Consider the following 24077-nt stretch of genomic DNA (forward strand, 5'->3'; position numbering starts at 1 on the left):
ATATGCAATTGAGTGCAAAATTTAAATCTCCATCCATGGAGATTTTTTCAACATATCCTTTTGGATGTGTTTACATGTCCAAGACTGAACTTCTATATTTTTCACAATTCTCATTCCATCTGTAGCTTTCCCCATCTCTGTTGATGACTGCTCTTGTCCTTCCCATTCTCAGATCAAAGAAACAAAACAACAACAGCATCAAATTCCCCAAACACATAAGTCATTAAATTCTACACCCAATCTATTAAGGGATCATGCTGAAGCATCTTCAGAATATGTCCACAATCTAGTCATTACTTATTATCTCCACTGTTTGCTTCCTGGTCCCAGGCTCCATCATCTCTATAAAATGCCAATCACCTCTTTACAGGTGTTCCTTCTCTACCTGGTCCCTGTGTAGCCTATTATCAACACAGCATCCAGAGTGGATGCCTAAAACATTGACACGGTGTCTGTTAATGTTCAAATCCCTGCACTGGCTCTCTGGGTCACTTAGAAGAAAAGTCAAGTCCTCTTGCATATGGGCTCCCTAAACTCCCTGACCTGTTCTAACTTACTCCACTCTCATCACACTGTTCCACCCACATTCTGCCTCTTGGTGTTTATTCCAGCTGTACTTCAGGCCAGAATGCTCTTGACCAGCTTCGTAGTCTCTGCGCATATCTCACCTGCCCAGTAAGCATTGCCTTGGCCACCTGCCAACCTGTTCCATCTCTACCGTTTCTGATTCTTTACTCTTGATACATCTCCTTAACATCCTATTGGGTCTCCCCTGCATTGGCAGAAACTTTTTTTTTTCTGTTTTACTCAATGGCGACCCCAAACATCTACAACAATGTCTGGGGCTCCTCAATTAAGATACATTTTTATTGTCACTATTCTCAACACTGAATTACCCAATATACCTCTGAGCAGAGTTTCCACATTTCAGCTTAACTGAAAAGTACTATTCTGCCACAATTTCAGGAAATGCAATAAGCTAAAAATTTTCACTGGTTTAAAAAACACACTTGCCACAATGACAAAACTTACATGGGGATACAGACTAATGTTCAATAAAGTTAAGATTTGGCCCAAGTCCCTATTTGTGCAGTTGCCAGAAACTAAAATATGAGGAGAGATGAGAGAAATGTGTAAACTGCTCACTTGTGGTAAATAGCAGCTCCTGTCAACACCATGGAGTAGTCGTTTGTCCACTTGGATGTGTACCCCCACCGCTCCTTAGAGTTATCCCAGAAATGGCTGCGTGCAGGGTACCCCACAATCCTCTCGGGGAAGCTCTGCCACACTGTGAAGGCAAAATCCACCTGCAGGCAGAACACAAGCCAAATAAGCAATCAACAGTGTTAACAAATGTCAACAAAACATTACCTTCCCCCTCTAATTCATGATGCAAAAGCCCGAGACTGTTTCGAAACATTAATCCCATGTATTCATCAGCAAATTAAACTGACTGCTTGACATTTCGCCCCATAATTATGCACATTTTAATGTTTTCTGTTAAGGAAATTTCAGATTAGTGTGGAAATGAAAGGAAAAAAAGTTTGATGATGTCTTTTAGAAATCCTCTCTGTTCAAGCAAAAAAAAAAAAAAAGCAGTTATTCCCTGCCCCCACACAAGGTACATGTGACTATTGAGCCACAAGAAGCAGAGACAACGACACATCTGTTTTATAAATGAGAGCAGACTACCTGTGTGCATCCAGAGTGAATATATACCACACATCATAACCAGCAGATATCAGGCCAAAGTGACCGAAATTAAAGCATCTTAAGAGCAAGAGAAAAGTTTTTTTTTTTTTTTTTTTTTAAGCACAAGTTTAATATGAAGACAGAGTAGGTAACCCTAAAGAAAGAAGAATTCAGGCTTCTCAGGTTTGAAGTGCAAGGAAATTCCACAAAAGCACCCACAAGTGAAATTACTAAGAGTAAGTGAGGACCAGGCCAAGGGAAGCCACAGGATTATTTTAAAGAAAAGGTAGCTGAGGGCTTTCCAGTGTTTATAAGGATCCAATGCAAGCCCTTCTGAACCTGCTTCTGTTTTCAAGTGTGTAAGCTCACTTCTGACTTGCTATGATCATTTGATGAATCAAAAATAAAAACAAACAGAAGATAAAAATATAATCCATCATATAATGCTCATAATGGTGTAGTGCTTATAATGTGATAAACCTGCTTCTAGGTGCTTATATGTTTTTACTTAGTTCATCCTCACCCTGTGAGGTATGTGCTCTTATAATCTTTAATTTACAGGATGGAAAATGAACATATATGAGGGTCAAGTCATTTGTCTGCAGTAGTAAGTGGCAGGGCCAAGATTCCAATCCAGGCAATCTGGTTTCAAGTTCAATGTGTACTGTATTCTAATCTCTCTTTGGCTCTCTCGATATCGTGTGGAAATCAATTTATGTCTTTATAAGGGTTACTATTTACAGCCTTTGCCCTATTTCTTCTTGATAAGCAAGGCAAATAGAAATTTCATTGATTCTGCAAATAATTCAAGTCTCAGGACTGTGATGGTGGCTGGGGGATTGAATGATGTTGCTAAGTCTCGCCATCAAAGAAGTTCAAAAGAAGATCAAGTAACCATTCACCAAAGCCAAAAGCTGAAAACAGCCCAAGTTCCACCCACTGCAAAGTGTGACCATGAGACACACCTGTAAAGCAAGTGCCACAGCATGGAGACTCAGAAACATTATACTAAGAGAAAGAAGCCAGACAGAAATTGCCACAAGTCACAAGATTCCATGCACAAGAAATATCCAGAACAGGCAAATCCCCAGAGATAGAAGACAGAGCCGGGGGTTGCCAAAGGCTGGGAATGACTGCTTGACTAGTCCAGGGTTTCCATTGTGGATAATAAAAATGTTTTCTAAGACAGAGGTTATCATAACTGCCCAATATTGTGAACAAATGAATCAGCACAGAATTACATACTTAAATGTTATTTTTTTAAATGCTAATTTTACATTTTTTAAAATTTTTACCTCAACAATATATATATATATATAGAAACCCGAAGCCAATGGGCCTTGATCAATATTTCCCAATCTTTTTTGCCGCATTCTCATATCACATATTCAATGTATTAGGAAAGATTTTTCTTCAAATTGACTTTTATAAAAAAAAAAAATTACACTTATCCTAGGTAAAAATACCAGTAAAATTCTGGGTTTGATTATTGGTAATATTATTTTCTAACAAACACTAAATTAAAAACAATTGTTTAAATAAAATACTTCTAATGAACCATGAACAACTCTTTTCTATTTTATGTACACAAACCATCTTTTTGGAAACACTGGCCTGGGTGATTTTTAAAGATCCTTTTATCTCCAAATTCTTCAGGCTTCCAAGTCACTCTTTTTGTAAACAGCCATAAATTCTGTGTGAAACTTTGGTGTCTGTGATGGTTAATTCTATGCACTAACTTGACTGTACCAAGAGGAACCTGGAGGAAAAGATCACTTCTGGGCATGTCTGAAGATTCACATTCCAATCAATGGACTCCAATGAGGCAGATTGTGCTCCCAACCTGCCTGGGCAGTATTCAATGCATGGAGGGGCAGGAGGCAACAAAAAGGTGGAGGAATGAGGAATTCACTTTCTTTCCTTCCTGCCTGCTGGCTTCTGCTGGGCCATCACCCCTTACTGCTATTGTTCTGGGACTTAACCATTAGCTGCCATGATTCTCAGGTCTTCCTGTATCCCCAGTTTACAGATGGCAGATTGTGAACATCCGATCCTCCACAATCCTTCAGGCAACTCCTCATAATAAATCTCCACTAGCTCTGTTTCTGTGGAAAACTCTAATACACTCCCCTATCTCAAGATGAAAAGATTTAACATGGCTTACTCCCCAGAAATGTACCTTGATGGGAGTTGGGGGAGGAGGCTGGTGTAACATACATTAAGAAAACTTGGTGGGGAATGGGACATCTCAAAAACACAGCAGGGGAGCAGGCAGCATTAGCCAGGAGACTGAAATTAGGTCACGATAACCTATACATTGTCACTGGCATCCAATACTAATGGCACCAACTGATGGGCCAGTGCATTCTGCTGCCTGTTGTCAAAGAATCTGACCAGCTGTCAGCACTCTTTGGGGTTTTCCATTATTCTTTGAAAAGGAAACACATGCACGGGCAGCTACTATAGAACCCAATGGGGTGTTTTTATCACATGAATTTCTTACCCTCTCAAAGCTGTTTCAAGTCATTTCAAAGGAACTCAAAAGTAAATTCAGATAAAAACTATGATTCTTGGGATAGCTCTGCTTTCATGGAGATCATTAACACATCAAAGAAGGCAGAGGTCAGCTTAAGGCCTGTTCTCTTAAAAATCAACATCTGTTTTCTTTTGAGGATTTGCAGCAACCCAGATAAATGTAAATAACTATAAACCAACTATATCTAATACCCTTTATAGGATGCTGTTTAAAACTCTATCGTTAATGCTACAGAGAGACATTTACACAAGCTGGGAACCCTTAGAGAGGAAATAAGCTGAACCAACATCTATTCACCTAAAAAAAGAGAGGAGAGAAATCCTTGCCCACGACCATTTTAGGCAACATAACCACTCCACTGATGAGCGGGCAAAAGCAAAGCAGACTGCCAGCCTCTTAAATTTACATATCATTTTCAACCCACGTTGACTTCTAATTACTTCACATACAACACATGTTCTTCCCAGCATGCACAGAGTGGTTGGAATTGCTATTCTTTGAAAGGAAATTCACCAGCACAAAGATGCATCACAACAGCTGAAAGTTATTTCACAATGGGACATGAAAAAACAAACCCTAGGATGAGACTAATTGCCTCGTGCCCAGGGGAAGAGATAAAAGAGGAATCCATACTCCAGGCCACAGGACGATGACTCAGGTAGTGGTCTTGACCATTCAATCCCCCATGACAATGTGCTGTTTTTCAGTGTTTGCCCTCTGAGATGTACTGCCCACTCTTTCTGCCCTGCTCTAGGCACTGGGAATGATGGGACCTCAGGGACTGCACCACCTGGTCCTCCTTACTGGCTGGTGTCTGGTTAGGTCAGGTCAATGGGAAACACCAGCAAGAAAATGGAGATGGGACCAGAGAAGTCAAATGTCTCCTCCCTGCGACCTTCTTACTTTGGTACCAGAGTTCTGGCAGCAGCCATGTCTCTCCGTGAGCACAGCCCTTGTAGGGAGGCCTCTCCTTTTCCTCCAGGTCTAGGGGTGGACACTGCTTCCTGATCTTGCAGGTACCTCCCTCCCATCCCTCCTAAGTAATCCCAGATTCTTCCACTTGAATCCTTCCCCTTGAATCATCTGATTCAAATTCTGTTTGCTGCCTGGACTTTGATAGATAGAGGCAGGAACTGTGTAACCAAAGTACCTGGCATAGAGACCAGAACAAAGAAATCTCTCAATAAATACTTGTTGAATGAATGTGCTCCTGGGATGCCAGCTTCCCTTGCAGGAAGCAACAGAAAAATGCAGGCTGGTGTGTCTCCCAGCTTGTATTTCATAGCTATCTTTCCCTCTGAATGTGAAGCATCTCTTCTCCAGACAACCCTTGCTCTGGCCGCTGCACAGGCACAATTGGCTGTGTGTTCCCCCTTTAATCCACACAGCGCTCACTCCCTCAGCCATTCATTCAACAAGTATTTATAGAGCTTTGGCTACATAGAAAGCATTTTAACAAGGTGAGGTCCGGGACATTGTGTCCTGGGGTTATTTAGGTTGCCCTTGTACATAGCGTCTGTTCAACTCCATCGGATGGAAATTGGAAGCAGCCGTGGAATTTCAAGAAAGAGACACTGAATTGGGTGGCCTAGGTCAACACCAAGGCCCACTGTTAGAGCCAGTGTGGGGTCCATAAGCTGCTCAGTGCTTATGCTTAACTAGAAAGGAAAATAAAAACGAGTAAAAGAGGCAAGAGAAAGGTAGAGGGGGGAGGATAAACAGTTAAGTCTCCATGCTGTTTCAGCAGCTAGCATGAATAGAATGTTTCTGATATATTACATTTTTATACAGTTGTCTTTGATCTCAACTATGCCTTAAAGTAAGGCTTCAGAGATCAATACTCATTCGAGTTGTAAAAAATTGGTTTTCTATCGTATCTGTCTTCTCCCCCACATGCATTTTTTTGTGGGGGGAATCTTATTTTTGGTCAAATATCTGAACTCCTAAAATAGCAGGAGTCTCCATCTCAGCCTTAAAGTAGGGGGTGGGGGGAAGAGCGCTTTAGGTCAAGATGGGAAAACTGCCTTTAGAACCCAGAACAGCAATTCCTAACAGGCATCTCACAGGGATTGGGATAAGTAGGGAAGGATGGGTGTCAGAATCTGGCCTGCACAGTCTCAGGATAATGCATTAGAGAACCCCCAATCATTGGCAGTACTCACCTGCCCCCAACTGTGCTTTTTAAGAGCAAAAAAACGGAGGGCAGGCTGCAGGGAAGAGACAGGCCCAGTCATGCAAATGAGAAGCCAATTAGCAGAGAAAACAAAAGAAGAAATGCCCTCCTCCGAGTGCCAGGTGGGGCAAGGTGCTGGGTTAATTAAAACCAATTCTGCAGAAAGTTTTGAAAAATGTTTTCAACTTTCACCACAGCAAAGGCAAGAGAAGGGCTGGCACCTGGGGACGTGGGGCACTTGCTGGAAGAAGTCTCCAGCCCACTTAGGGCTGGCCCTTACCTCAGTCGTGGAGAGCACAGTGTCCTCGTCAAGGCTGAGCACAGCGTCTGTGATGATGTTGTCATAGGGCAGAAACCGGCTGCTCATCACCTGCAGAGTAGGCAGCATGCAGGCAGGAGGGAGGGAAGGAGGGAAAAACAGAGGTATCATTAGAGTCCTGTTTTCAGGACAATTCCCCCTTCCTCACCTTCATAAAGATGCTCTACTGCCTGGTCATTCCTCAACTTTGAAAGATTTCTGCTCCCTTTTGTTCAATAACTACTGGGCACCTTCCGTGTACCAGGCACCTTGCTGGTTGAAGGAGGACAAAGATAAATAAGATATGTGCCCTGTCTTTGAGGAGCTCGTAGTCTGTAGAGACCACAAATCATTTGACTAGTTTTAGCTCAAACTGAAAAATGCCAAGAGACCAGAGGACAGAGCAGTCAGTTGCCTGGAAGAGCAGAGGAAGACAGGACCTTGAGGGGCAGATATCACCAGGTGCAGATGGCAGTGGGCAGTACACATAGGAGGCTCTGCAGATGCAAAGGGATGGAAGAGAGAATCAGCACCTGGAAGGCAGGATGGAATGAAAAAGAGGTGTGGCCAGGCTGATCACAGGTCTGCAAATATTTACAAATTCCACTATATGTTTATTTTAGTACAGAATATAAAGAATATATTGTCATTTCTATTGTAGCTATACCAATCTAGGATAGTAATAAAAGTTAATTTACAAATCATTTCATTAAAGTAAAACTAAGTATGGGCAGGGGATATAGCTCCTTTGGTAGAGTGCTTGCCTTGCATGCACAAAGCCCTGGGTTCAATCCCCAGCATCACAATAAATAAATAAATAAATAAGACTAAGTTGACTTAAAGAAAAATTTTTAGTAAGTAATAACACATGTAATTCACAGATTTAGAAAAATTGTGCAAATAATTTAAGAATAAATTCTGGGCAAATCCAGAATCAGGCATGGTGAGATGTGTGTGTGTGTGTGTGTGTGTGTGTGTGTGTATGTGTCTGGTTGGGGCTTTGAGAACAAGGGCATCAGCAGGAACATGGAGAATGGGGAGGCCACTGTGTGACAGTCATGCCTCCTCCCTTTGTGTAGAATACATCACCCAAGAACTAGTATTTTTTTGACCATTTAGTATGTACCAGGAAATGTTCCAAGTCCTTTATAAACATCATCTCATTTCATCTTTATAACAACCATATTATAGAGGAGGAAACTGGGGAGCAAGAAGGAAAAGTGCTTTGCCCAAGATGCACCCTGGTTTCAACCTGGGAGCTGTGACTCTGAGCATTTCAGCCATAGTGCTGTTAACGGTGGCAGGTCTGGAAAGAACCTCAAAGTGAACGTGGGGACAGATGAGGTGACTGCACCTTCACTGCTGTCCTCTGGAAGTATGTAACGGTTATGTCGGTCGGCTCTTCTGAATTCACACAGAGAGACCTGAGACAAGATGCTTGCCATCGCCTGAGAAGCACAAAGCCCAGAGACTGAAGTAGCTCAACAATGGAGATGAAGGGGAAGGGGAGGAGGAAGAAGAGACACTTAACTGGCTGCCAAGGCACACACGCTCTACAATTCAGAGCTCCCCAAAGAAGGCCCAGCTGTGCCGATATGGAGAAGCCAGCTCATCTGCAGGACTCCATGCCTGCGAAGCATGGGCATCTTCAGACATTAAAGACTGGCTGGCCGGAGCCATGCTAACCTTTCTCTGAGAGCTCAAGGAACAAAGCTGCAGTGTGACTGGCTTCAGGGGCTGCTCCTACACATTTGTCAACTGAGTCAGGCTTTCTTTCCTAAAACATCTTTCTCAGGCTTTCAAAATAAAATAAAACACAAAGCGATCAGCAGCCACATACACTCGGCACTCAGAAATCTCAGCCCGAAGCAGTTCTCCTGATCCTGTTTACATGTCCACTGAGGAAGGAAAGACCCATTAGCTGCCAGCTTAGCGTTGCCCTGACCTTTCCCTTGTTAGGCCTGTAGGGGAAAACTGCAAAGACAAGGCCCATAAATTCAAAACAGAATTTCACAGCCAAAGCAGCATACACACATCGATTTTCAATTCAAGGCTAGATCTGGAGATTTTAAATGGAGAATAAGGAGGTCCTAGAATTCTTCCTTGTCATTTGCTCGCTGGCTTTAAAGGATCTGTTTTCTCTTCTCGGAACCTGCTTCATCAATGGGTCACGAACCCATCAGCCAGCCACTTTCAAGTGTAGTGGAAAAACAGGGGCTTTTTTTTTTTTTTTTTTTGAATACTTTGCCTTAGTCACCTTCCTGAATGGGTTAGTGGGAGAGGAACCAAGGAAAGTGCCAAGTCAATCATGAGTGAACTGGGTTTTCCCTGTGAGTTCACCTAAAAAGTATTTTACCACATGAACATCCCACTCCTTCAGAACTAACAAACAGCACTAGGTAATGACCAAGACTCAGGAAGTTTACTGTCTAGTGTGGCAGATAAGAAATGCATACAAATAATTCCACAAAGCTTGGTAGTGCTCGTTTGAGCATTTACTATGTGTCCACACTCCTTGGTACACCTGTATGCATAGCAGTGCTCATTTGATCCTTTTAGCTACTGCATTAGTTAGGTATTATCAGTGCTTCCACCTACTGAAGGAAGAAGCACTTTTAGTAACTCACGTTAGGTCACACAAGAGTAAGTCTGATTCTAGAACCTGTGACAAATCAGGATGTGATAATACCTCCCAGAAGAATAGCCAACAGCTACTGAACTCCTGGTGTGTGTGTAACAGGTACACTGGGCTAAGCAGCTGATCAACAGTATCTCATTTAATCTTTGAGTAGGTCTCTGTAGTAGCTCAGGCTCCTTAAAATACACAGTCTAAAGCGATACTTCAATGAAAAGGCTTCCTCCCTAGGAGGGGCAATCATAGGACATTGACAGGGAGAGAAAAGACACACATCATGGGGCCCACTAGATCAGTGGCCAATAATTAGCCTGTGACTAAACAAACTGCCAGGAGCCCAGACATAGATATGGCTGGGAGAATCTGAGGTATCTCATGAAAGACACTGGATAAAGTCCACGGGAAAGGTACTATTTTCATCATCACCATTTTACAAATAAAGCAATTGGGAGGTTTTTTTTTTTTTTTTTCTCATCAAGAGTAAAAAAATAAAGTCAGTTAATGAATCAGTGCATGACGGTGCTATACTACCTACAGGAGTCAGAACAGCTCCAGTCACTGAGACTGGATCCGATCTGAACATCCTGACACATCCAAACAAAGACATCAACCCAGAGAGAGATCTGGTCACCCAGGGCAGGGTACAAACCGGAGTTGCCTGCATACCTCTGAGCACTGACCAGGGCTGCAGGCTCTGTCATGGGATCACTGCAGTTACTATGACAGACTGTTCTTCTAGGAAGGTAGATATAAGGGGTTGGGGGCAAAAGAGTTTTGTGTGCCAGTCCCTTTGGGAAACTAGGGTTGACAGGGTAGAACGACTGATGCCCAGAGCATGTGGCTGGACTCCACCCCTATGAATATTAACTGCAGTTATCTGGTTCCTCATGGTGTTCTAAGCCTAGAACACAGTGCCCAGCACACAGTAGGCATCATAAATGGCAACTGAATAGATCCTGACCGGGAGACCACAGCAACTCTATGCATCAGGTTGAGCCATATGAAGCTGTCACTTTTGAGGAATTGAATGATGATTTCAAATGGTTTGACCCATAAGTTGATATTCTGTTATTCTGGCTCAGGGGTGTTTTACTTAGTGGGAGCCAGTCCCTCATGACCTGATTCCTTGAGAAATAATAAAGTTAGTCTCTTAGATGACACTGCTTCATCCAACTTAATTTCATTTAGTAGCGTCTGATTTCTTCACAAATGGGAAAATCTACAAGAAAGCAACAAGCAGAAGTTGGAGAGATGAGCTCGCCACCCGCTGCCAAGAGCAGAGGAAGTTTCCAGGCGTAGCAGCTGGTGAACAGGGCTTACAGGATGCAGGGGAATGACGACAAACAGGAAGAGTTGAGGAGAGCAGTCAAGTTTTAAGGCAAATGGCAAGACAGAAACTAGAGAGAGGGACATAATGGTCAACGGTATCTATATGGTGAAACAGCGGAAAGACGAGAAGGCTGAGTATGGCCAGATGACACTTGGCATCCACTGTCAGTTTAGCACATTAGCAAATGAAGTATCCAAAGGGCCACAAGATGATCCCAGAGCGTTCAGCTGGGCAGAGTGGACTGGAGATCTGAAGCAGGGATCAGAGAGCAGCCCCGTGAGAGACTTTGGATAGAAGCACCCAAACAAAATTAGGGTGAAATGCCCTTTTTAGGAAACTGTGAGGAAGTTATCTAACATCTTTTCTGAAAGACATTTGGATTCATAACTAAGCAAACCCACGTAGCACCACCATCCTCAAGATTTGTGGAAAGGTTACTATTGCAAGGCCCCGAATTCATGCAACCCTATGGGATATGCATCATTATTTCTACTTTGTGAATGAGGAAAATGAAGCTCTAAGAACTTACATATATATATATATATATATATATATACAAAGTCAAAAGTTACTAGTTTTGGGATTAAGACCCAGGTTTGCTGATTCCAAAGCCGATGGCTGTTAAAGCTAAGGATATTCTGAGACAAGTGCAGTTTTAGAAAGCATAATCTGCAGAGCTCTTATGGGTGTTGACCTTCTAGGGTGAACACCGACAGTGGCCCATGAAGAAATAAAGATTCCATGGTAGTTTCCCATGAGGAACTTGAGGCCTACCTTGCTTTCTCCTTCAATGACGATGACAGGCACAGCAGTGGCAGGCCAGCGGTGTTTGGCTGGTAGAGGTTTGTCACAATTCCATAGAACTATGATCTGAAAGGAACAGGTCATTAGATGGATGGCCGGTTTAGGTGTATCTAATGCAGGTCTCCAACCCAAAGGCTCTTCTGATAGATAGAGAGCCACAGGGAAGCTGGAGAGTCCAGTCAGGCAGAAGGGACAACACCAAAACTGAAATCCAAAGTGAGACCACTCCCATACAACCCTGAGAATCTCATCACTTCAACAACCAGAGAAAGGAACAGAAAGCACAACCTAAAAATGGGTCTGTGGGGTAGGAGGAAAGAAATAACTTTAAGGTTGCTGGAGCTTAATAAAGTAGATTCCAAAATTCTGATATCTTACGATGATGAGGAAGATCAACTCTGATCAAGTTAAATAAAAATGTATACTAAACATCTGAACATCTGTTGTACACTTGAGCTATGCCAGGCAATGTGGGCGAAATAAAAGAATTCAAGATAGATCTAGGATGAGCTTATGTTTGGAGTTTCCAGAATGATTGCTGATTTTTATGTGACTTTATAATTTCCAATAAAGACACTTAGTTCAAAAACATGTGAGCTTCAACATGACTTGATTCTTTCCACATTTATAAACCTTCTTACATATACTAATTCACAAATAAGAAAAACCACTGTTAAAGAGTATGGGGCAATACTGATTTGAAAAATACTGTTATCATAGTCATGATCTTCTGCTCTTAATTTTATAGTCATGGTTGTGAAAGAAAAGTTGGTGCCTCCTGACACCAACAAGGCTGTTTCTTCTATTGAACTTAGCATCCCACAGCTCTGGGTGATCCAGGGGCCTTCTGATGTTACTCTTATCATTTTGACACTTAGAAACAAAATAACATACTTACATATAAAAATGTGTAAAGCGTGCGTTTCTGAGTGTGTGTGTGTAATCAAAATAGCGCAAAGGTCTTTCTGTAACTCACCCCTACCTGTGCCAGGTTTTACTTCTAAGAATCTTTGGGTTGATGGAAATAGTAACAAGGCTTGGCCCATGAAAGGAGAGTAACAGGGTCTGATGCTACATGAGCCCTGCGAGCCAAGTGTCTAACAGGTAAGGAGCCAGGAGGAAGCTCTGATCTGCTGAGGAGAAGAGGGCAGGTGCACTCACCTGGGCACAGTACTGAGACTTGGCTGCAGCCACGAGAAGCTTCAACACTGGCTGGGACTGAGAGACCAGGGGGGTCACCGCATGGATGACTGCAGTGAATTTGGAAGGGGGCTTTAAACCTACGAAGGAAAGCAGAGAGGGGCCTAATGGAACACTGAAAAACAAGACTGAGAAAATGACTCCTTCTTGCTCCATTGCTTCACCTTGGAGCTAATGTTTCCTTCTAGCATATTATCCCTCTGCCTCTTACGTCCTGACAGAACAGAAATGAGGTGAAAAGCTGCAACTTAACTACTGCCTCAGTCTCGAGACCTCAAAACATGACAGATTAATGTCCATTCCCAGGTTCTTCCTCTGGCACCCCCTCCCTCCCTTGGCGATGTTTCTTGCATCTTTCTTCAGCTTCTCAGTCCCAATGTCTACACACACACACACACATACACACACACACACACCACTCACACTCTCAAGCAATCTTCTCTTCCAGTTCACTTCTATCTCAATATGAATTTACACAAATGTGTTCTCTCTCCCAGGGGTTTGCATATATCTGATTCTTAATTATGCAACTGACATTTTTTTTTTGCCTGATTAATAGTATTTCAAATAATAATGAGCAACTGACAAAGGTTAAAAGAACAGCACCCAGAACCTGCCTGTCTAGGCTAGGGTTCTATCTAAGTTCTACCACGTAGTGGTGGGACCTTGGAAAATTACTTAACTCTCTGAGTTCCCACAGCTGTGAAATGGGGCTTCAAGTAACAGTATAAAACTTCAGAGTTACTGTGAGGATTAAATAAGTTCATGCACATGAAGCAATTAAAATGGGACTTACAAGTCATATGAGTTCAGTACATGTTGGCTGTTTTCCCCACATCCCCTCCCACCACAATCATTATTTTGGAAAGGAAGCCCCAGTACTCCAAGAATCTTTTCTCTGTGAGGCAGTAACATATCTGAGACCAAAAGTATGTGATGCTGACTCCTACACATGGTGTGCTCTGAAGCCCTGGGTAGAGAAGGGTCATACATATGCAACACAACCACGACCACCAAAGAGAAAGCAAAGCAGCGAGATGGCTTCTCCTGGTGAGTCTTCCCACAAGAACCCATAAAAAGTTAGAATTACGTTAAGAACCTTTTAAAACGTCATTAGTTTAGAGCCACTAATTTGGCTTTAGTAGCTTAAATGAGAACAAGAGAACACAGGGACATTGGAGTTAAGCTTTGATATCGAAGGGATCAAGGTTAGAATCAGACTATACATGTTACAGAGTTATATGAATGTTTTGTAGAGAAAATTATATCATCTGATCAGCACTTTATTTGTAACGTAGAAAGAATATCATGGCCCCGCTACCTAGGCAAACATTCAAGAAAGAATAAACACAATGGAGGAACTGCATTTTTAACAATGGGAACAAGTTGCTGGTTTTAGATTTCCCTATAATAGTTTAAGAAGCATCCTTGACACATTTCTAATGTGCTAACTCAGAGTAAAAACCACAAAACTCTAAAAGAGATGATATGAAAATTCCTAACTGCTGCCTTCATTGGACAATTACTAAATTCTAAATGTATTACCCTATCTGGACTGTTCAGTGAATTTGATATGGTCCCCATAACATGTTTGGTTTGGGTTCAAGGGTTCTGTGTCACTCACTGTGAGTGCTTCAGGCCATGGATTTCTTTATGTTTCATATTATTGGTTTCATGTTAAACACGTAAGTTTAAAATGGTGAGATGGTTTGGAAAATAATAGCCTAGGGCGAAAATCTTGAGTCTTTCTGCCACAACAACTTGCAAGATGCTTTACCATCTCAGGGTTTCTGTGGTGCTCTGATAAAGGACAACGTCCAAGGCTCGGGTACCATGAGAGCCACCAGGGCTCAAACCGTGTAAATGTCTATGGCAGCAGAAGTGGCCTATTGTGGAGCTTTCTCCCCTTTGTGTCGTCTCCCTTTCCCCACTGTGATTAGATTAAATGCTGCTTGAGAGCAGAGATGTATTTTATTTGACCTTTTATTCCATGCACCTAGCATTGCATTAGAACAGCATATAAGAGGAGCACCATAAATGTTCAGAGAATTAATAAATGTGCCCTTGTCATACATTCCTAGTTATTTCTCCTTTACCTTTATTAATTCAGTTTTTCTTTGGTATAGATAGAGATTGTGGGAAAAAAAAAGTTGGGAGAGCTCTTCTAACTCTAGTTTATATATGAAGAGACCTAAATTTATAGCTAACATTATTACATTCAAAATGACCCATAATTTGAGGATCCTATATTTTAATAAGAAATAACTCTATTAAATATAAAGAGTAGCTTCTCCAATGAGAAACGAGGCTCCCCAACACCACCGCCCTCACTTTTCAGTGCTCTACTGGATTTATAATTCTTGAACTTGATATGCCATTTACAACGGGGCTCTGAAGGCTGTCTGTAGCGCAGGCTATTGGGAAGACCCCACTATAGAATAGAAGAATCAGGGGTCTGTCCTTTTGGGTCACACCTTGAGTGTAAGCAAAGGCAGCAGTCTGGAAGGAATGCACTTACCTAAATTAGCATAGTAGTAAGGAAAATCTCCCAGATAAGATGAATACTGTGGTAGTACGAACAATCCTCCAGGATGTTTGTTCCATATTAAACTGTTACGTGATATGTGCTTGAATATTCTGTCCTGAATAATCTAGAAAACAAAAACATTGCACATAGTGAGGAAAAGAGCCTGATATTTGATCACGATCTTGTTCATCCAAATTTGAGAGACTAAGGCATTCAAAGTACCGACACTACCCCCTTCCCCACCCCCCCCCACCCCCCCATTCTCATGGATTAAAAACATCTGCAAGACAAAGAGAAGCAACAGGCAATGGGAAACAGGAGGGGAAAGAGATTATGGCTACACAAATGTCCTACTAAAACTTCAGTTTAACCATAAATTCCATCTTGTTGTTCTATGGATGAGTCGAAGCTCATTTAGAAGTAGAGTGTGTGGTACAGACAACCTGTCCTTGATGGTAGGGCATCTAGCATGGATCCAGATCAATACAAGCAAGATCTGCTTTCCATGTACACAGAGGTCAATGTGGACTATGCAGAGACCCAACTCCAAACATATGGAAGGCAAGACATCTTCTCCAGGCTGTTGAGGTTTTGATCATTTCTCTTAATTCAGGAGGTAGACTTATTTGCTTATAATATTTTCCTTCCAAAGTCAGGGACTTTGGGTACTGATGAGCTGAAATTTTCCTATATCTCAACCTCTAAAAGTAGTGACTTAACAATCACTCAAAACATCCTGTGAATAGGACAAAAAATACAACATATGAAAACTAAGAATAGTCAAGCTAGTTCATTAGTTTCTTTGGATTTTGGGACCTTGCAGATCATTAAATTCTATATGTTTAGAGTCAAACACTTTTCCATCCCAAATCATTTGTCAGTTGAAAGTGATTGGTTTACTTCAGGGCTTCGAACTCATAATTATATCATCTACTCCTTAAGATATAAGATTTGGATACATGCACAAGGCCCTGGGTTCGATCCCCAGCACTCAAACAAAAAACAACAACAACACCCCCCACACACACACACACAAGATAAGATTTGGAAAATCATTAACTTGATACAAAATTTCACGTTTCAAGTTTTTTTTGTTTTGTAATGAAAAACCAGCCTCTACCTCAGAGCAAAGCCTGTCCAAGGAAGCGGGTGTGACCCTTGTCCTTGGAAAGACCCACATAGCACTCATAGGCACATACCCACCCTGCTGAGCTGTTTATCTACAAATAACAGGAGAGATCTGCAGCACCAGGTGTCCCTGACTCAGTCAGGCTAGGTGAGGACCCATAGCAACCCCCTAGCAACCACCAATCAGCATGAGACAGGGAAAATACCTGGGATGCCAGATGACCCTCCCAGTAGTTTATGGTGGTTGATAACATGGGAAACCTTGTAGTTCAGCACGTACTCCCCTCGTGGCTAAACCAATCAGTTCAAATGACTCCCCCTCTTGTACTAACCAATCACCCTTACCCAACTTGTTCCCGCCAGTGAATATGCTAATCATGTTTTAGAGTTGTTTTATGATTTTCCTGTGGTGTGCGATGATTTGCTAAGAGATGCTATGATGTATGTGAAGTCCCTGCCTTCCCCAAAGAGTGTATAAAACTGCTGCAAACCCTGGGCTTGGAGCCTCTCAGCATCACCAGTTGCTGTGTGCACGCAGATGACCTAGCTAGCTCCCAATAAACACCTTTTTGCTGCTTACATCGATCTTGGTCTCTGGTAGTCTTTTGGGGGTCTTGAATTCGAGCATAACAGTACACGTGCGTGTGTGTGCATGTGCATGTGAGAGTGTGTGCTTAGCATATATGAGGCCCTGAGCTCATACCCCAGCACCAAAATAAATAAATAAATAAATAAACATGAAAATAGAATAAAATCTTAATGTTAAGGAGAGACTGAAGGTCCACATAACCATTTTCCAGATCTCTATTTAATACAATGTGATTTTAGGTATAAATAATTTGAAATGGAGTTTTATTATTTGCTAAATTATTTACACCCTTGTCTCATCCCACATGGTGACTCAACAAGTAATAAAGTGGGCTTTGAAAATCTTTGAAAATCTTGTCATATTTATTTTCCTAATGAGAGAGATGGAAGAAAGCAGGGAGAAAATTTAAAGGAGTGCATATATCTTGGTCTAATGATTTCTAAACTTTATCTTTCACTCAGATCAAAATTGCTAATTTCATATGGCTGGGCAGAGGTTTCTGATTTGGTACAGATTTTAGGAACATAGCTAAAATATGGATTTTATTCACTATGGTACAAGAACAATGGGTTATAATGCTGTTGCCTACCCATTAATTGTGAGAAAACTGTCATGGATGTGAAGAGGTTTCACATGGTTTGCAATTTCACTTTGTACCTTCATTAGTTATACCTTCCAAATCTAAATTATCCAATTATCTAATTTATTTTCCTTTATCTATTTTTTTCCATCTACATCCTGTTTTCTGTTGTTGTTTTTCCAAAAGTATGTGCCTTTCAGTATATAGTCTAGTCTGGATATCAAGACACAGAATGAATTGTTAACAGATAGCATTGTAAATCCAACCAACACACAAAGGACGTGAAACTCAGAGATGTCAGAGGTACACCTTCCCTCCAGGTCTCTGAGTGGTATGCTTTTCATTGTTATTATCTCTTTGGTTAGGTATCACAACATTTTCATCTTTTCAACTTCTAGGATATGATAATCAGTTATAGTACTCTTTTGAAATACTAATAAGCATTTTATATTCTCTTCAAATGGATCCAGACAAGAAAATACCAGAACAGGTATGAGAGCAATAGCAAATGTTGAATTTAACCTTGGCCAAGCAATTTGCCGCCTTATATCTCACTTTCCTCATTTGTAATAAAATAATAAAGCATCACATTAATTGTAACAATCTCTTAGGATTTAAGAATAGCTGCTTAAGTGTTTACACCTAAGACTTGATAAATCCTTGTCCCTGTGCTCATTTTCTAGGTATATTTTTTTCTTATTTGTGCACAGCTGTAACAGATATTATCTATATGGATATTTTCCATAGTATTTTCATGGTTTAGTTATTCTAAATGACCATAAATGGGGCAATTTTTCCATGTAAAGCAATGAACATATTTATGCATGCATTTTTTTTTTCCAGATTAAGGATCGATTCTTTAGGACTTGGGTAAAGAATATGAATGTTATCGAGGCCATTCACATGTATTGCCAAGCATCTTTCTAAAAGGTTTATATCAACTTGATTTGGCAGAAGTTTGAAAGAGTAGGGATCTCATTTTATCAAATAGAAAGATCATTTTTCCTCTTCTAATACCCAGTTCTCCCTATCACTGTACTGGACAGCTCCCAGAATTCTTTCATCGCACCTAGTGCTTATGCTTTATTGTTGTAAGAGACTTCACATTTGGACACTTCTTTGGCTGTAAAGAAAATCAATACTCACACACACACAAATACACACACATAATACAATAATACTTTGTTATGGTCCAAAATGGCACCCTCAATAAAGATAATATTTCTTTTTTATTGGAATAAAGATGATATGTCTTACAAATTTAAATGAAAGAATGATAGGCTCCTTCTTTTTTTCTTTTTTTTATGTGCCATCTTAACTTTTCAAAATAATGGGCAATCGGTTATAGGTTATAGTCATTCTATGTGGCCCTGATTTGAGCTTTTGACCAAAGCAATGTTGCCCAATACACAGTTCCACCATACACCACCTTGCTGAAATAACAAGATCAATAATACTATAGTTTGAATATTCACAGTCTGATAACTGAAGAGGAAAATGGGAAAAACTTCCCAAATCTCCCACAAACAGTGCTTTCTTAGTTACCATTAGCTGTTTCCATATATCATTATAATCTCATGCACTTTTCTTTTGCTCATCTTGACTCTGACTCAGCATATGGTTTAATCCTGAGTGCCAGGTAATTGTGCAATGCTCTGATAAACAATGGAGTCCGGGCTGGGGATGTGGCTCAAGCGGTAGCGCGCTCGCCTGGCATGCGTGCGGCCCAGGTTTGATCCTCAGCACCACATACAAACAAAGATGTTGTGTCCGCCGATAACTAAAAAATAAATATTGAAATTCTCTCTCTCTCTCTCTCTCTCTCTCTCTCTCTCTCTCTCTCTCAAGAAAAAACAAACAAACAAACAACAAAAAAAACAATGGAATCCATGAAGGAATACTGTCCTGGTAGTAATTTACCATTGGCCCTAACATGACTTTTCAATGTGCACAATATATACCTCCTGCTCTACAAAGCTTAGCAATGATTAAATAGCCCCTTAATTCCAAGAAACAGGACAAGGAAATTTCACTCAGACTGGAAAAACCATCAGAATTCCACTATGACAGCGTGCTTCACAAATGAAATGTTCTAGTGCCTTGACCCAGGTTTTGGAAAGAAGGATGTGGAATCCTGTCTTCAATTGTGTCTGGGAGCATCACATAAAATTCTAGGGCTCATAGTCTCCAAAGGCCCAGTAATTCCATTTCCATGGCCTGGAATAATAGTAAGAAAGAAGGACTGAGAGTTCAAGTCTGAACATAATATCTTGAGCAAAGAATCCTCAGGTCTCTACTGCCTAAAGGTAACTTTGATTATTCTCATACCTGAGGAGCTCTAGCGCTGATCAATTGACTTTTATCATCCAAAGTGGGCATTTTTTATATACAATACTTAAACTATTTTTAACACATTGGCTTTGTTTATTTGTGTGTGCAGATGGCATTTTCTGCCATTTCCCTGCTTTTCTGTTTATGCTGATTTTTGGGGGGTAATTGGAGTAATGAATTAAGATGGGAAAAGTGAATGGTTTCTCTACATAATTTGGTAGAGAGGTCAAATTATTACAACCCAATCTTGGATTGATATAAAGAGATTTGACAGTCACTATAAATCTGAATGAAGTATGTGATTTTTAGTGTTTTAAAAAATAACTGTGTTGATGAAGAACTGCACAGCTTAAATTCAAAGGAAGTAGGCCTTTCAGGGCTCAGAGATGAAAATGGCTGAACTTTACATTGAATTCAGATGAATATAACACAACCAACTATTAGTTTAGGATAATGGAGCACTAACATCAGAGACAAGGAAACAGATCCATGCAAGACCAAACTCTGAAGAAATAAAACAAATGAGCCACTATCTTTCAAATGGCAACTTAGCAAAGTGTGCATGTGTGTGCTTAAGTTACAACCTTTAAGGCTGATCAGAATATAGCAAGACAGGGTCTCTCCCAGGAAGCCTGTGAAGGTTTAGACTGAAACATTGTTTTTTTAAGAGTAATTTGGCAAAATAAATTGAGCCTTCAAAATGCCTAGACTCTTTGGCCCAGTAATCTTACATTAGGGACTCCATTCTAAAGAAATAGGCAGAGATGTAGTTTAAAACACATGCAGAAAGTCACTGCTTGGATAAAGACTGTTACCTATGAAAAAATAAATAATTCGAAACATCAATAGTAATTAATAGCAGACTGGTTAAGTAAATAGTTTTACCCTCAGGTGGCATGGTAGGGTTAAAAAAAAAATTAAAACATATGATCTGGGCATATTAGAGATAGATGCAAAAGGTCAGAATCAAATGGCCAGAAACATACCCAAAGATGCATAAAAATGGTGTGTGAAAATACTAAGGAAAGAAGAGCTTAAGAAACATATTGGGAAAACTAGACAAAAATTTATTAATTCAAAGAAAAGAAAAAGGTTAGATTTTCTAACACAGATCGTACATAAAAGCAATCTGGATTAAATAGTTACAATTAGCCATGAATATATTAGAAAAATTTATTGGTGTGTCTGTGTGTGCATACATACTAAATAAAAGCTGGCATTGTGCCACACACCTGTAATACTAATACTTACGAGGCGGTGGCAAGAAGATCAAGAGTTTGAGACCCAAATGGGCAACATAATGAGATTCCATCTCTAAATAAATATTTACATAACTACCCACAAGAGAAATAAAATTATGAGTCAAAATATCCTTTCTAAAAAGTAGCAAGCGGAGAAGCTGCAGATGAAAATATTGCCTAATCCTAAGGAAAGGAGAAAAGCATGCCATAAACTAGGGGAAACATGTATAACAGAAGAAACAAAGGGTTATTTAATATTAATAAGCTCCTAAAAATTAAGGGCTGGAGATGTAGCTCTGTGGTAGAGGGGTTGCCTGCAGGGTTACCTGGGGAGGGAAGTTTCTAGTAAAAATTAATAAGAAAAATGTAACAATAATATCATGGCGATTTTTCCTTGTCTTTGTTTTTACTAGCATCCTCAGAAATAGAAATTAAGAAAATGATTTATTATTTTAAAAGCTATAATGTCAACTATGAGTGAGAAGGAGTAAAAAACAAAATAATCAAAATAAGTCCTCTTATATAAGCCAGAGGGAGTTTAAATGAGTTAAGTTTCTACTGCAGGAAAATTGACAAATTAGAAATCTTAACATCTAGCATATTCTCTGAACCAGATATGGAATTAAAGGGATTTTTCAGAAGGACAGAATCTTGACTTTGTGCAACCATTTAGCTTTCAGGCTGTTTGTTTTGATGATGGGTATGATGATGAAAAACCAGAGACAATTATAATGTATCCAAATTGGTAATTAATTTTTAAAATTAAGAAATATCAGGCCAGGTCCTGTGGTGCATGCCTATAATCTCAGCAACTAGGGACACTGTGGCAGCAGGATTACAGACTTAAGACCAGCCTGGATAACTTAGCAAGACCCCATTCCAAAGGAAGAAAAAGAAAATATAAAAAGGGCTGAGGATGTACCTCAGTGGAAGGGTGTCCCTGAGTTCAACCCTAAGTACCACCCTGCTCCCTGCAAATATATTAAGTGATATTATAAATAAAATATTAGATAGTCATTATGGTAATTTTGAAAAATAATAAATAGTTGAAAATCTAATGACATGAGAAAATATTAATGATACGTCATTATGCAGAAAAAACAGGTTATAATCCAAGTATAAACAGACACTGTTTTAAATAAAAAAAAATCAAAACAAACTGAAATTTGTGTATAAAAACACTAATGTTCATGGGACTCTATGGTATGCTGACAGTGGTTTTATATGCTTTTTTTTTTTTTTTTTTTTTTTAAGGCTGCAAGGATTTTCTATTGCTTTCTAAAATAAACACATACTTTCTTTGATAAAAGCACTATCCACTCCAAAAAGAAAAGAAAGAAAAGTAATACTCATCTTTGTTAAAGAAGGGCCTAGGCAGGATCTTGGATAGACAAAAGGATTGAAGAAAAAGGTAGATTGTTAAATATTCAAATCTGCTGCTATGAACACAAATGGAAACTCCATTTTAACTGAGGAGAGTACTTGTGGAGTCATAAGAAAAGTTTGCTTGCAATAAGGAAGCACCTGGCAGTCACCATGTCCCTGCTGCCTTCCTGGGGATGGGGGCTGGTCCTGCACAACCCTTTTCACCTACTTCCAGCATGAAAACAATGTATGCAATGCAGGAGAGGACACTGGGCGGCTTGTCTCAAGGTGGCAGCAGGTAGCTGCAGTAAAGCTGGGGTCAGACAAACCTCCAGTGCACCATGACCAGCACTGACTTTAATACACACTAGGGTAAGTAAAGTGACATGTGGACCAAACAGGGTGACTTAGTTTCCTTGGTATAACTCAGACTTCTCGGTGTATGCTCCAAACTACATTAGATTCTAGAGTAAAAATAAAAAGACAGTATTTCCAAAGAAAATATTCCTAAAGCATGGTGATAAATGTCCCCAAGTCCTTCTGTGAACACCTCAGAGTCACCTCCATGAGGCAACTCCCCAGGGGATCTCCACCTCCACTCCTGCAAGCCTGTAACTCATGAGCATGCAGTTTCCTAAATCTTTTCTTAGCTCTTTGCGTGGCTCAGGTGTAGCCTCAGGCCACTGCTCTCTGCTATACTTCCAAAGCTTTTTATCATTGGCATGCTTCCCATTCCTTTTCCCCTCCTGCCTTAAAAAATAAAAAGCAATGTGAAGATGGGCATCCGTCTACCTAAAAGATTTTTGGCTTTCATAAAGTTTAACACTTTCTGCACCAGATGGGTGTAATCCTAATTTTCCTCTTAATATAACCTTGCAATATAGGTGCTGGTTGATTGGCTTATATATGTCTTGAGAATTAGTTTTGCTGTCCCCCAAAGCCATCAGAGACTCTGGTGCCCAGTAATCCACTCATATTTTTAGAGTTATAGAGGACTTCCCTTTACTTAGTCTCAATCTTTTTTTCTAAATGGCTCTAGAAATAGGTCTTCAAAGGATGCCATTGAGTGTGAATGACAGGAAAATAGTCATTACCCACATATCCCTGAAATGATGTAAGGCAGAGTTAATCTCAGAGTCAAGGAGCATAATTTCTCCTCCTGTTGCTTTTGCTCTTGGCGTATGTCAGGAACCAGGGTGCTTGCTGAGCAAGGAAAGTGGTCAAAGAGGGGTCACTCACATATCCAAGTATAGACAATTTGGTTTTGCCCCTTTGACCAACCACACACCACCAATAGCAAAATATAAGTGAATAAAGAATTATTATTCGAGATCAGGAGCCAAGCGGACTCACTTACCTCTAGTGTAGTTAATACAATCTTCTCAACTGAAGAAAAATAAGCCTCCCACAAGAATTGTGTCTGCTGTCTAAGTGCTAGGATTTTATCCTGATGAATAGACCTGATTGTAGAAGGAATCTGTAACATAAGGTGAACACATAGTAATTATAATCGTAAAACAAAGAGATGCATTTGATCAAAACAATCCAACTGGGTTACATCTTAATTGTTCCCAGCATTCAGCTTTTAACCCACAGGTCTAGTAAAATCAGCAACCCTTGAGTAGAAATGTGCCTAAGAGACGACAGA

The 24077-nt window shown here is 40.3% G+C and overlaps 1 protein-coding gene across 1 annotated transcript in view; it reads right to left on the reverse strand.

The window, feature by feature from the left end:
• Ext1 (exostosin glycosyltransferase 1) overlaps window positions 1-24077 on the reverse strand; it is a 264897-nt gene that overhangs the window by 5017 nt on the left and 235803 nt on the right. The window contains exons 4-9 of the mRNA XM_046464677.2: window positions 23787-23906; window positions 15187-15319; window positions 12630-12748; window positions 11439-11534; window positions 6682-6771; window positions 1147-1307 (exon numbers count right to left, since the gene is read on the reverse strand). Of these exons, the coding sequence (XP_046320633.1) occupies window positions 1147-1307; window positions 6682-6771; window positions 11439-11534; window positions 12630-12748; window positions 15187-15319; window positions 23787-23906 (719 nt within the window). The remainder of the gene's footprint in view (window positions 1-1146; window positions 1308-6681; window positions 6772-11438; window positions 11535-12629; window positions 12749-15186; window positions 15320-23786; window positions 23907-24077) is intronic.

This window comes from Marmota monax, unplaced genomic scaffold, assembly GCF_021218885.2.
Source record: "Marmota monax isolate L192 unplaced genomic scaffold, Marmota_monax_Labrador192_F-V1.1 WCK01_AAM20220418_F8-fsc00003, whole genome shotgun sequence".
Lineage (NCBI taxonomy): Eukaryota > Metazoa > Chordata > Mammalia > Rodentia > Sciuridae > Marmota > Marmota monax.